Source organism: Lissotriton vulgaris, chromosome 2_1, assembly GCF_964263255.1.
Source record: "Lissotriton vulgaris chromosome 2_1, aLisVul1.2, whole genome shotgun sequence".
NCBI classification, from domain to species: Eukaryota; Metazoa; Chordata; class Amphibia; order Caudata; family Salamandridae; genus Lissotriton; species Lissotriton vulgaris.
The window spans coordinates 1,974,730,039-1,974,744,070 of NC_141687.1; the positions used below are offsets into that span (position 1 = coordinate 1,974,730,039).

A 14,032-nucleotide genomic window follows, 5' to 3' on the forward strand; every position below is an offset into this window, starting at 1 on the left:
GAACTTCTAGAATTCTTTCGGATCATGGCGCCCGCCCCTGCACTACTCCGACAATCCCGGAGTACACATGACCTCTTTCCTGACCTCGGAGTCCGAGCATTATGTCTTACGCCCGGTGGAGCTGCTCTGTTCAGCTAATGAGGAGATTGGACTTGGTTCACCCTTTGACCGTTACCTGCCCAGCCGGACCTTGGGCACAGTTTCTCTCCTTCTCCCTGTCTCGCTCACCCTCCCCCTCATCGTATTTCAGCCGTTCTGCTGTTGCCTGGTCTCCTTTCTATTCACCTGTCTGAGTGATACCCATTGGAGCTTCCTTGAGAGCTATAGGGGAGACTGTCCTGGATGACCTCCCTGACCGTCGGTCTTTCGGCTGACTTACCTCTGTCTCTTATACCGTCTTCCCCCTCATCCTCTCCCTTCTCACTCCCCCTCTCCCCATTCCCTCTCTACTGGTCTCTCCTTATCTCCAGCTGTTTTACCCGCACTAGCAGGATTTTAGTGATGGAGTCTCTCAGCAAGCCCCCTTCGAAGACTCTGAAGCTGCAGTGTCTGTCTCCGGTAAGTCTTACACAAATGGCCTAGGAGGACTCTGGCCGGTTGTCCTCTAGTTCTTTCACACGCCGACCTCCAGTGCCTGGTGCTCGGGGGTTCTTGATGGTTATCTGATGCAGGGTTATTTCTACGGTTCCTCCAGCAGATGGAGGGAGTACGACAATTCTGGTACTGGTCGTCAATAGCTTTCAGGCCTGCTAGGATCACCATAGCGGACTCTCTCTTCCATTGCTGATCCCAAACAGACCATGCTTCTTGCTTGGTCCCAGTGGCCCCCTCTGGCATACGGGGTCATCATACTTTCTCTGCGCACACGCTCCGGCCCTCCTGATACAGCTGCAATCTTCACAGTAGCCCCACCTGGCATACAGGGTCACCAACTTGTGAATGGGCAATGCCATGTTCAGTGCAGCAAAGGTCAAACCTCACTTTATGGTGGCCCTCATCTGGCACACGGGTGACGTCGACTTCTACATGCACTTGGGCAATAACCGGATAATTGAAGCAGCCAACTCCTTATACCTCGCTTCAAGAATCCAATTGCCAGGATCCCTCCAATAAATATCGCTCCATCCAACGCTCTCCTCTTCCTCACAGAGCACAAGGGTCTTGGCAAGCAGGCAGGAGCTGCTGCTGCTTCAGACACCAGGGCAGGTGGTCTTGGATTCCCTGGGTGATATCCCCTCATCCAGCTTGGAGACTAGTAGGCCTTGGCCCTGATCCCTGGTCAGAGGCTTAAGTCTTGCAGAGCTTCTCCTCCTCACACAGTCTTGATTGGCTGCTTGACAGCTGACAATATTTAGGGCCTCAAGCTCTCCTTCTTATAGTCCATTTTCAGACACCAAATGTGATTAGGAGTCTGAGACTTTGAAGTTAATGTTGGGGGTCTGCTTCCATTTGAAGTACCCTTTTCTCTATTCTCTCTTACTACAGAGAACAGTCTGTCACAGCAGGAGTGGCTTCAAAGTAGATAGCCCCACAACGCAGCCCATGGGAGTGACCAGAGGTTCACACTTCAATGTTAGCCACAATGATCTGAGTATCAAAATGTTACCCATGCCCTCAGCCCTACTCTCTATAATTCTCTGCTTAGCTCCATCTCCTTCCTAAGATGTGCCCACTCCCCTTCCCAGTGACTATCTTAAATTAAAGAGCACCAATTGAAGTGTACTGGAGAGCCCGGCTCTCCCTTGTTCCAGTGTGTCCCACCCAGCTAACAGGAATACAGCAATAGAGAAATATGTCTGGGGGACAGAGGATTCCTCTCCCTCCTCTCCAAATTTTCTCTATTCAGCCCGGGGTCTTCCAAAAAGGAGCCCAGAGTATTCGATGTACACATACATGTACACTATATGTTATGCATATAGTATACACGCACTGCACAGCACTACATCCTTCGAGTATTTTATCATTCACAGACACATATACACGTAGAGAATGCACATAGCATGCACGTACTGCCCAGTACTGCATTATCCCTGTGTTGTACCATTCAAAGATACGCATACACCCAGTGCATGCATATAAATGGCATACACACCTCACTGCACTACACCCCAAACTGTAGGCCATGGGTGAGTAAAGCACACAGCAGCGCAACTTTAAATGAATGAGCCTGTGGACTACACTCCAGTGACACAGGTAAAGAGGCCCATTTCACTTCTACTGATCTATACACAGTATGCTGCCTCCACCATGCTTCTGCTGCTTAACTTTTGGTAAAGGAGGTAGCCTTTCATCACTACGACGGTAGAGCTTTAGACCCCGCACCTGGTATGAAAAGCCCGCAATCTGTGTGAGACAAGCCTATGTCACGGAGCATACCCATGGTCTGTTCGCCAATGACAACAAAAAAAAGCATTAAAGATCCAGACATCAGTACAAGTGGGGTATTTAGGGCAGGGGTTGCACACACATTACCATGTGAGGGGCTTTTCCATCCCAACAGACTGTTTACTAAATTTGAGGGATACCTTATCTGAGGGAGTTGAAGGTACACAGCTTAGCTTACTCTTAGAAGAAATATAATTTTTTATGCGCTTTTAAGAGAGCTCCGATGACTGACATTACTCATCAGACAGCCTGTGATTGATCATTTTTTATACCTTCTTGGGAGGCCTTGTTCCTTCCGATGTCTGGGTAGACGACCTTCTGATCTGTCCCTGTTGAAAGGTTTTCTGGTAGATTCTGAGTTACTCTTACTGTCAACTCCAGAAACTCAGGTTTCCTTGGCTTTTAGTTCTTGAATCCAAATCAATAATCTACCTTCTCTGTCTTTTAAAGTTTCTGATGCAAAGGTGCAACAGATTTTGCAGTCCTTTGCCTTGTGAGAAGGGTGTAGGCAGTAGATGAAGTCTTTGTAAGGGTCTTTAGAATGGCACAGTATCTTTACAAAGGTGCTACAAGGCCTGAAGAGCCATTTTTTAGAAATTTCTGGCATGGAGGGCAGTCAGATTTGAGCCCGTTAGGGCTGAAGAATTGTTATAAAGAATATTGAGAAAAGTTGAAAAACAGCACTTCTTCTGAAGCAGGCTAAGCAGACCTCATGGACATTCCCATCACATGACTTGCCATTGAACACCTAAGGTACTTTAGGGTATAAAGGGAGTGGTCATCAGGTGCTGCTGCACGATTGGCTGAAGTTTAGTTCTTTTTAAATCACGTGAATAGGATACTAAATAGGATGTTTTTAGCCCACAAAGGCCGTGTAGAACAATGTATTGTTTTCTATCTGTACCATGGGACTTCCACCTCGACAACTGAGAATGATTCAAGCATGTGACCCCCATGAAAGATCCAATTCTGGAGAAACTGGTTTCTGAGAGGAATCTCTGGTTCACCGTGGTAGTTCGATATATGTGCAAAAACTAGTAGGAGAAGCATAGGGCAGGAAGGCATATATAGAGCATGAGGGGGTGGGGACATGAAAGGCTTAAAAGCCTGGAGGATTGTGAGCCACAGAAGGCCAAACGTGTAAGAGAAGCACAGGAATGCACTAGCAGCAAGGAAGGTATAAGCAATACGGGTGCAAAGGCATGGATGGTACGAATAGAAGACACCACATAAATATGTGAAAACATACTTGGGACACATAAGTTACTACGGTCTGCAACAACAGAACCTCAGGGTACACCCAATGTATACCCTTCACCGACAGTTGAGGCCAAGCAGGGAAACATTCTAGAACTTTGTATGTTGTGAACCTGTATGATGACCAACTAGCATCATCTCTGGCTCCGGGGAAATCACACCTCCCAATTTACATTCACAGAAGGCACAGGTTTTTCTTCCACAGCCAAGGCTTTGTGGTAGAATGTTGTTAACAGTAATCCCGACTGATTCCAGGGCCATTTGAATGGTCACTCTAGCCCTAACCAGTGAGCCACTGACTATAGGTGTGCGTATTATGGGCACTCGAGTCAACCAAAAAATCTTGATTGCAAGTAGCCCTTTCCAAGATTCAATCCCTTGAAACATGGTACCCCTAAGATGATGTCTTTGTGAGTGCGAAGTGTGCCTTCAGTAACTGATGCCCAGTTGTTTGGTCTCAATACTGGACCTGCCAATGCCAAACACAGGTATCTGCCCACCACGAGACCCACAATAATCTTGGTAATCGGACAGCAAGACCCTATCAGTACTGGCCTTTGGCCCTCTAAATAATCTCTATTCAATTCAGGTCCACAGGTTTTTGTTCGTACTGTTTTTAGGATGATTTTCCACATACACTCAAACCCACTGAGTGTCGAAGCTTGCACCAGAGCTACAAGGGAGCTAAGATAAAGGGGTAACTCATCAAGGGAAATTTAAAACAATACCCTTTAATATTTACATGTTCACAGGGCACATACTATTTGAAATTGCATTATAAAAGCTGTCAATGTGTTTGGGATCAGATCGTGCCCCAAACAGTTCTGGGGCACATTGGTTACTGTGTACCTCTTTATCTTACTTGTCAATCTAACTAGAGTTGAATAGTGCCTGAGGAACACAAAATAATGCAGAAAAGGAGCCCAGAGTGGTACTATGCATGTCATGTGCAGTGAGAAGCTGCTGAAGGGCATGTGGGTAGAAAAGGCACGTTGCTATGGGCATGGAGGAATGCAACAAGAAAGCAGAAGACCAAGAAGTGTGGCACAGACTGGGAGGCCAAGGCAGCACAGGCAGTGAAGACACAGGTGGGTAACATGATTGTGAACAGAGACAATTCGAGAGGAAGAGGAAGTAACTACAGGGCAGCACTGTGGAGTAGCTTGGGTGGAATGGTGGTCTAGGTGGCGGTGGCACAAGCAGGAGCACTGTGGGGCACAACCAGCTGTTGCATTGTGGAATACGGTAGAGATGGTCGGGAGAGGTAGATGGGGGCTGCCAAGGTGCTCAGTTCTGGAAATCTCATCTGGAGCGCTGCATTCTCCTAGTATGCTTTTTTAACATTAAGCATGCAGGGAGCCAACTCTAGGATGATAAATACATTGGGATGTAAATTTAATGGCTTCTCACCAACTTTTTAAACATGGTTTTGGAAATGTGTTTTACAATCGAGCCTTTACTATTTTGGAGGTGTTCATGGCGGAATCTCTTATGTCTTTCCCTTAATGCTCACCCCAGTATTACACACAGACCACCTCTCCTGCTTCTACAGCCCCTTTAAATGAAGGAGGATTCATTATTCGTCCAAATTGTGCCATGCATCATCATGAAATGAGGGGTACTGCATTGCTCACCTGGTAAATGTCCGGCACCATGTCGGTGGCAGAGTTCCACTGGGCACTAAGCTGGACAGCTAGGGGCTGGCCCTCTTCAGAAATAACTCGCACTCTAGGTGTATTAACTAGGAATGAAACCACGCAGAGACGTGTCTGCTCCACAGGATTGAAAACCACCACATACCTGAAACAGAAAAATAGCAGTACAAAATGAAAACCGTCCGTTCTGAACTGGCCATGCCTATTCACACTGTGAACCAGGTACAAAGGCTACCTTTATTATTTTATCTCAGGCCAAGGAAATAAGAAATACTTCTCTGGGAAATTTACAACTTATAAGTATTATAACCCCATCAAAATAACATTTGCCTAATCAAATTAATTTACTTTGGGACAAAAGATAAATATACTAAAGTTACATTTAGTGTCTCAGTTACGCCCAAGTTCATAGGCTAAATCTTATTATCGACCTTTTTTGTACCATGGCACCATCAGCAGGACTGGAGGCTGCCTCAATGCTGTCAATCCTTTCCTACACCTGGTACTATGCACATATATGCCTGTACTCGCCTATTTGCTATACAAAACGTAAGTTTATTAGTGTGCTTATGCTAGTTGATGACTGACAGATCACAGAGGGTTCTGGTAACATAGAGCCTATAGAAAAAGTCACACTAAAAGTAAATGTATTCTACTCCTATGTCCTGCCTGTGTTCAATTCCTAAACGTGGTCTTACACTGCAATAGCATAGTAGAAAACGAGGAGGGTTAAAAGCATAATTGAGCAGCCAACAACGTAATCGAATAGGTTTTTAGAACATCTTAGTTGAATTGTGCCTTGCCTCACGATGAAGTATCAAGGGTGGAGTGCTTGCATACTGCATGTGGAGTTGCCCTGCACATTTCTATGACCGTAAAATTACTGGAAGAGGCACCTACATCTCCTTAGCCATGGCGAAAAATCCACTGACATTAGAAAATCAATCTGTGGCAATGGGACATGAAGAATATAATGAGTCTCATAATAGCATTTTGAAGCAGCTGTTTGTATCTATGCCACTGCTTGAAATGCAGAGTTTATCAGTGGAAGGCACATCCCTGAGTCTGTCCAGATAGAAACAAAAGGCACACACACTATCAATGTGTAATACATTCTGAGCCAAAGAAGAGAGTGGACATTTTTGGGAGATAAAGGTCTCAAACATTTTATTCAACACCTTCATGAGTAACAAGCATTGGAAATGCAACCGGTCTAGGATTAGTTTGAGTTAGAGCTATTGGCATTGTAAATGGCAATGCCTTGTCCCTGTGTTATAGAATAAATGTATGTGGTGTGTAGTGGAATTATGTGGGTTGTATTGCATTCGTTGTGGTATTGTGTGGTGTGTAGTGGATTTGTGCAGTGGAGTTATGTGGTATGGTGTGCTGTGGAAATATGTGGTTAGTAATAATGTGGTATTATCTGGAGTGGAATTGTGTGCTATGGAGTGTAAATATGTGGAATGTTATGCAGTATAGGTTAAATATGTGGTGTACTGTTGAATTTTGTGGCGTGCTGTGTGAATTGTATATATGTGGTGTGTAGTGTAATTGTTTAGATGAGTTTATTTAGGTGGTTTGATGCTGAATTATGTGATGTGTCTTGGAAATGCGTGGATTTGAATTTGGGGCGTGGATCTGTGTGGATAGCTTTGCATTTTTGGTGAAAATAAACATATAGGTAGAAGCTTTGCTTTAGATCTGTGTCAATGGGTGTTTATAAAATGAAAAACTGATGTAAATAAGTGGAGACCTTGTGGGGCTTCTTGTTATTGTTTTTATGGGCAGGACAGAGTAGCGATAGAGGCAAAAGGTGTCACCTACCAGAGGAGAGAAGGTGGTTTAATGCGAAATGCCTAATGAAACCTAATTTCAACTTTCATCCCTCGTCTACACAAGATTTAAAGGTCTGTATCGGATGACACAATAGAGTTGCTTCCTTACACATCCTGTCACTGTACTTGGGAAGCTCTGTCCCAACTGTGCCAGTGTATCTTTTCAGAGATTATGCTTCAAAATACTGCCCAGGACCCTGCACAAAACCAAGAACGCATATATGTTTCTATTTATTAATTCTACTACACATATCAGGAGCTGTCGCAGTAGAGGGAGGCCTGTGTGCAGAGGCTGCAGTCAACAATGGAGGGTCCACAAGGTGTTGAACCACAATGGACTTGGGCTCTGGAGGGCTGGAGTACCTTGATGGTACCATTGGTCCACTTCAACTCGGGAATGGAGCGTTGAGTGCAGTGGTGGCTTCAGGCGTCCGGGTTTGGCAGTTCCAGAGTCCTTAGGGTCCTTTCTATAGAGTTTCTGCAGGATGCAGGGAACAGTTCCGCTGGTCAGCGAGAGGTCTTGGTTCTTTAGTAATGGCAGATAGTTCTCCCAGTTCTTGGAGTCCCAACAGTTGCAGGACGAGACGTCTTTGGTGCAGTTTCGACCGGGAACAACAGACAGGTCGACAGGGCTGGGGCTAAGTCACTTGATCTCTTCAGTCTTCTACTTTTGCGGCTCTTCAGTGTCCTTCTTCTTCGTAGGTCATCAGGATCTGTTTCTCTGGTATAAGGGGCACCCTTAAATACTGGATTTAAGGGCTTTAGGTGAGTGTAGTTTAGTAAGCAATGGGCTACTGACCCTTGGGGTTACTGCGTCCTCCTATAAGACCACTTCCTGTTGGAAGTGAGCATAACCCTGTCCCAGAATGTCTAAATATGCCATCACAAAGATGGCTACTTCTGAAAAATCGTGTCCACATCAGTTTAGCCAATCTTAGGGGTAGCACGCCTACCTGACTGGCTAATTTTGCAGCTTATCAAGGTGCCAAAGCGGCTCTGGACAAGTGGGTCAGCTTTATCTCCTGTCAGGGGAGCCAGAGTCATATTTCAAAGGTGACAGCACTTTGAAGCTCGCCGGCCTAGTAAGGCTAATCAGCAAGTCATCCTGTAGGAGGGGGTGTTACACCCTCTTACCAGACAGGCTTTTGTTCTGGGCCTCCTGTGAGCAGTGGCTCTCACTATAGGAGGTCCGAACAGTGTCTTGGGTGGCAGGCCGGCAGAAACCAGCCAAGGAGCACTCCTGAGGCTGGTAGGTTTTCGGGGGACACCTCTAAGGTGTCCTCTGGGCGCATGTATTGACAAATCTATCATTGGAATAAGGGTGGGATTACCAATATGAGATGTTTGATACCAAACATCCCTGTCTTCAGTGAAGCCATCATGTAGCTGTGGAACCTGTTTTCACCAGTGTCCAGCACAGGTTTTAAAATGGCTTCCCTGGTCACATGTACTGGAAGTAGTAGGACTGACCAGCACTGGGGCCATAGGGCGGTCAGGCCTGCTGTAGAAGTGACTTTCAAATATTACATGCAGTGTTAGGGGACATGGCACACAGGTATGTGTGACATGTTGTGTTTTCACTTTTGTCTGCATTAAGACCCGCAGCCTGCAATAGCAGCCTTGCATGTGCTTGGTGAGGGGTCCCGTGCGGAGGCAAAATCCATGCTACTGCCCTTAAGGACCCTCGTTAGTTCATCAGGCCATGTGAAAGAGATCTGGCACTGAGGACCTGGTTAGCAGGAAGCCAGTGCACTTCCAGTCGAAATCACATCAGTTAACATCAGTTACCAGGCAAAAAGTGGGGGTTGACCATGTCAAAAAGGGCTACTTTCCATCATCCAGTATAGCTGCCTGTATGTAAAAGCTGGCCTGTCCCAATATCAGTGAAAGAAGAAGAATGGTTTGTTGGAATCACAAACTTTTACAGACAATTAATAGAGGATTTATCAGCAAGCATTCAGGCTATCATAAGACCAAACCATAAAGGGGTACAATTACATTTTGAACAGGCCTTTTAGAGATTATAGACAGAGTTCCATTTTGAGACACCCTTACCTCATATTGACATTTGTAGACAAAACAGTTGCCTCTTCATTTGTCAAGGAAGCAGCCGTGTCTAAGAGAAATGTGCAAACTCAAGAACTACATTCTGTGGACTATTTCTCCAGGAGACTCTTAGAAATAAAGAGAAACTATACTATGTATGCTAGACAACCGTTGGCTAAACAGAAGGTTTTTTCCCACTGGAGGCATTACCTGGAGGAGCACATTACAAAATTACAGTATGGGCTGATAACAAGAACCTAATTTACCTTTCATCCATGAAATGTGTAAATAAGAGGCATCAATGATGGATATTATTGTTGTCTAGATTTAACTACTTAACCACCTATTGACCTGGCAATTAAATGGCAATGCAGTTGCTTTCTCACGTCAGACCAAAGACATAGAAGTTCCAGTTTTGTCACAAAACCTCTTCTCAGCTATGAACAATAAGTAATGAAGTTGTGCCATGACTCTCCTGCAGCAGGACACCCAAAGTTACAGAAAAGTCAAGAGATTATGAGTAGCAACACTTAAAGCAATCAGTTCACCTACATGCGCAGCAGTGTTCAGTATTTTCACAAAGCTAAGCCTCATATAGCCTACCAATGGAACTACTACAAGCATTACTTACTCCTACACAGTACTGAAATATGAGAACTATGATTTTTATAGTAGATGTACCACTCACAAATGGGTATACCTACTAAGCAGACACACGGGTATACCCACTAAGATGTTAAATTTCATTGTACTCAGTGAGGTACCAATAGCACTAGATTAGTAGGATCTTTTGTGCCTTTCTGCTCTTTTCATGGAATACTAGATTGCACAAAAGAGTTTTTTTTGCACATACCCATTTCCTGGGTAGACTTTGCCACTTGTATTTAAGCCTCTTTCAGCATGAAGCAGACACCTGACAATGTGTTGCGTAGAGGCTGAGGTTTTCTCCTTCACTAGAGTTCACACTCATTACCCATCCTTACAACTTTGTTATTTCCTCCCTCCTTCTCTTAGTTTAAGTTTCCCTTTTGGGAAACCGCCATTGCGATGGGTAAGCCGTTCATTCTCTGTCTGCCTGTTACAATTGGCGTACTTTATTCATTATACTCTGTAGTTGTTTGGTAGCAGTCTCCAGACTGCATCACATGAGACAAATTCTCCTAGAGGGCGATTCAGGTCTTCATTATTTCCTAACCTTTACCTGTTTTCCCCCAGGTTACTCTGTTGGGTCTATCCAGTTTAACCAAATACCAGGAAGCTCTCAAAACTCAACATTCCTTCACCAAACCTGCTTTGGCAGTGCAGAGGAAAAAATGGCCATAGGACCTGGCGAGCAGTAAGGCCTTAAGCCCAATCCGAAATGAAGTACTAAATCCTGAATTTGGTTCTATTAATCCTTACAAAAAAGGCCAATTCCTGTTGAACATAGCCAGTCTTGAAGTCTTGTAGACCCTTGCAAGATTGTGTACCCATTATGAACATTCAGTGGGATTCGCAGACCTGACACCGGGTCTGCAAACTGCTTGGGATGCCCAACACGGATCCAAGATCTCTGATGGTTTGTGGACATTGTGTCTCATGCTGTGACACCACAAACCCAACTCTTGAGGTCCACTTACTCACAGCAAAATGTGCAATTTTTAATTATTTTGACATTGCAACATTGCATGCTGTTGGGCCCCCTATATCTAAACCAGAGGGTTAAGGTATGCTCCCCCTATCCTCATATGATTCCTTAAATATTGCTTTTCAGGAGGTGTTGACTCAGTCCGCGCACTCGGGAGGATGGTCGAAAGCTGTCAACTGTAGTTGTGGCCAGTCAATCAAACAGCCTAGGGTCCAATATTAGGCTTTGGATTAGTGGACTGAAACTGAAAAGCTCCTTTATCCAATCAGATTTCAGTATATTTTTTGAAACCTTGATTCATGGATGGTCCAGAAACTCAGGTTCGCGGATAATCCACTGACTAACTGTCCAGGTATTTCTAACATGATTGACACCGTGGCTCAATTGGAGGTTTACCAAAATCACTTTTCTAATGTATAGTTCTCCAAAACAACTAAGTGGATTTACACAAATCCAAACAAAGGCACATTCTTAATTAAAGGTCTAGTTTCATGCCAGGTTGGTGCAATTCCATTCAGCTGTTTTTTCTATATCTGCGTGCAAAGAATACTATGGGAGTTAAAATGAAAATGTCACCTTTTAGACCCCTCTCCCCTTTTTGTGTCCCTTGCAGAAAGAACTTTATTTTTAATGTTTTGTGCAGATTTGCAAAACAGTGCTAAAGTTATCAATAACATAAAAAAACTGTTTTTCAATGGAAAGTCAAACCTAAAGATAACTACAGAGGAACTATTGTCCTATAGATATAAAAATTGCTCCAGGATCCCTTGCGTGATCAGGGAACTTCAATGTTTGTAATTAATAATGACGATCTCTGGAGGAGAACTGGTGACTCCCAGGGTAGACTTCCTGGCAGATACAAGAATTGGGACCTGGAGTTCTGGCCTTGTGGCACACAGTGAAGGGGCCAGAGCAGGGAACACTAATAGAAGAGAAATAAATAAAATAAAATAAACACTGGTGCAGGGCAACCTAGCGAGGAAGAAAATAAGTTTCTTACCTGTAACTACAGCCATGCAGTTTGGGTATCTTTCATAGATTCAAATGCCTGAATCATTCCCCTTAGTCGAGATGGAAGTCCCACGGTAATACAAAGTAGTTTTTAGGTCTCGCACTGCAAAGCGAGTCTATTGTCGGCGGTTCTGCTTACAAGGACTAAAAGAGGAGACAAGAGACTGGCACGCGCCACCTGACGGAATCGGATCAGGTTGCGCGCACGCTCACCATCTCCTGTCTCCATTTTAGCTCCATGTAATCAGATACACACGCACGCACACACAGAGACACACACACGCACACACATACACGCACACATAGAGACACCCGCCCCCCCTCCGCCGCCGCACGCGCGCACACACACACGTACAGAGACACCCCCCTCCTCCCTACAACTAATCCCCATTCACCTCATCGGCGCCATCGAACTTCTTCAGCCTCCGCGGGGCTCTCCCCCGGGCATGGGAGCCCCGCGTCTCCACTGCTTCTATGGCCAGGCACTCCGTGGGCGCGAGCTTCAGAAAACGGAAGTCCCGCCCCACGACCGGTTTCGGTTTCAGGAATGCACGCGCACGTCTTGTTTTTATTTTTAATGGCACCGTCTTCTCCGCAGTTCAGGCACAGTGCCCGCTTCTGCTGGTCTGCTGGACAGGGGTGAAGGCTTTCGCTATGCTGCCCTCGTTCTATCCCTACTACCACCGGGAATGCCGAGATGAGACCCGGCTCACCTCTTCGATCTGTGGCACAGGCGGGGGTGGAAGCTCTGGTCTCGCTGCCCCATGTCCACGTGTCAATCGTCCTTTGCAGCCCGCCTTCGAAAAAAGGTGCAAAAGTGAAGCCCGCTGCTCCTGCAGCCCTCACTGATGCCGCTCCTTGTCCCGCTGATCCTCACGGAGGGTCGGATTCCGGCTGCCATCCTCCACCTGAAGTCGGGTAGGTCACCACAGCATTCTTTGCCTCAGGTCCAGGGAGGGGGTGCTGGGGGTGTGGTGCCGGTAGCCTTAGCAGCGGGAAATTAAAAATGATTTGCGGGTTCGCGACCCCCTGTATTCTGGGGCAGAGTCCGGCTTTAGGACCGTGGGATTCGAGCCCGTCCTGTTGCAGCCCCCCCGGAGTTCAGCAGCTCAAAATGGTGGAACCACAAATCCCATTTCTACAGCGCTGGCCGGACAACCCATCGCCGCCTTGGCAGCAGTGGTTGGATTTTGGTTGAAGAACTATAAACTAACATCAATTTGGTCCCTATTTAAATAATGCACAGTTTTGTCTCTGGAAACATATGAGGGGGTGCGTATGCTTTTGCCACTGTGGTACGTCTTCTGTGTCTCACTGTTTCTTGGGCCAGTTTGTGTCACTGTCCTATTGTTAATGTTAATGCCTCTTTCTCTATGCCCCCAGCATTGGTGCTCTCTGCCAGCACAAATGACAGTTTATAACAATACGTGTTATGTAAATAGCGCCTAACACCTCAAGCGAAGTAAATCCATTACTCAGAACGATGTACCGACCTGTGGAGACGGAAAGGACGAGTTGCCATTTCCAGCATTAAATCTCTTAGACTGCAGGTATCACCAAATACCAGCACCAACGAGGGGGTAACCCACGAGCTTTTACGTGTCTTCCCTGTATTGCTCGCCTTTTGCACACATGGTGTCACTCAGTACCACTATGGGGTTTGCACGCCCTGCTTTTGTGCTGCACTGTGGAGAGAGCCAATCTGACAAATCTTCAGGGCAATTCAAGTATGCCTGTGACTTGGGGGGGCGCTAGAGGGCGCCGAGCAAGATGGCCACACATATGTGAGGCTCTGCTGCGACCGTTAAAAATCTGCATTAAAATCCTGCATATCCCAGCTTTCCAATGCCCTGGCTCGGTGGCAAATAATAGCGAAGGAGACTGAGCACAAGGAAAGGCGCTTTCCCTGAACCGGGAGGACTGTGTGAGCCGCTTTCTGTGGGGCGGTGTTTGGCGCCGGAGCGGAGGACGGACTGAAGCGGCCCTGATATCGGCACCCGGCGGAAGCTTGCAGGCCTGGCGACTTCTACCCTGCTCGTCGTTCCTCCTAGCGGTGAGGGGCGGCCCGTGCTGCAGGCGGCGAGGACATCGGGAGCGAGCGGAGACAGCCTGTGGAGTGGGGCGGGGAACTACGTGAGCCCGGGGCTGCGGAGCCGGCGTCGGGCCGCACTGGGCCGCGCCGCGCGAGCTGTGGCTGGAGGGGACGGGAGGGGACA

At 46.4% G+C, this 14,032-nt stretch overlaps 1 protein-coding gene across 3 annotated transcripts in view; it reads right to left on the minus strand.

The window, feature by feature from the left end:
* The window catches only part of MAN2A2 (mannosidase alpha class 2A member 2), a 668,437-nt gene that overhangs the window by 316,471 nt on the left and 337,934 nt on the right, over window positions 1-14,032 (minus strand). For all 3 annotated transcript variants that reach the window (XM_086958183.1, XM_086958182.1, XM_086958181.1), the window contains one exon: window positions 5,277-5,442. In XM_086958183.1, coding sequence (XP_086814309.1) covers window positions 5,277-5,442 — 166 coding nt within the window. The remainder of the gene's footprint in view (window positions 1-5,276; window positions 5,443-14,032) is intronic.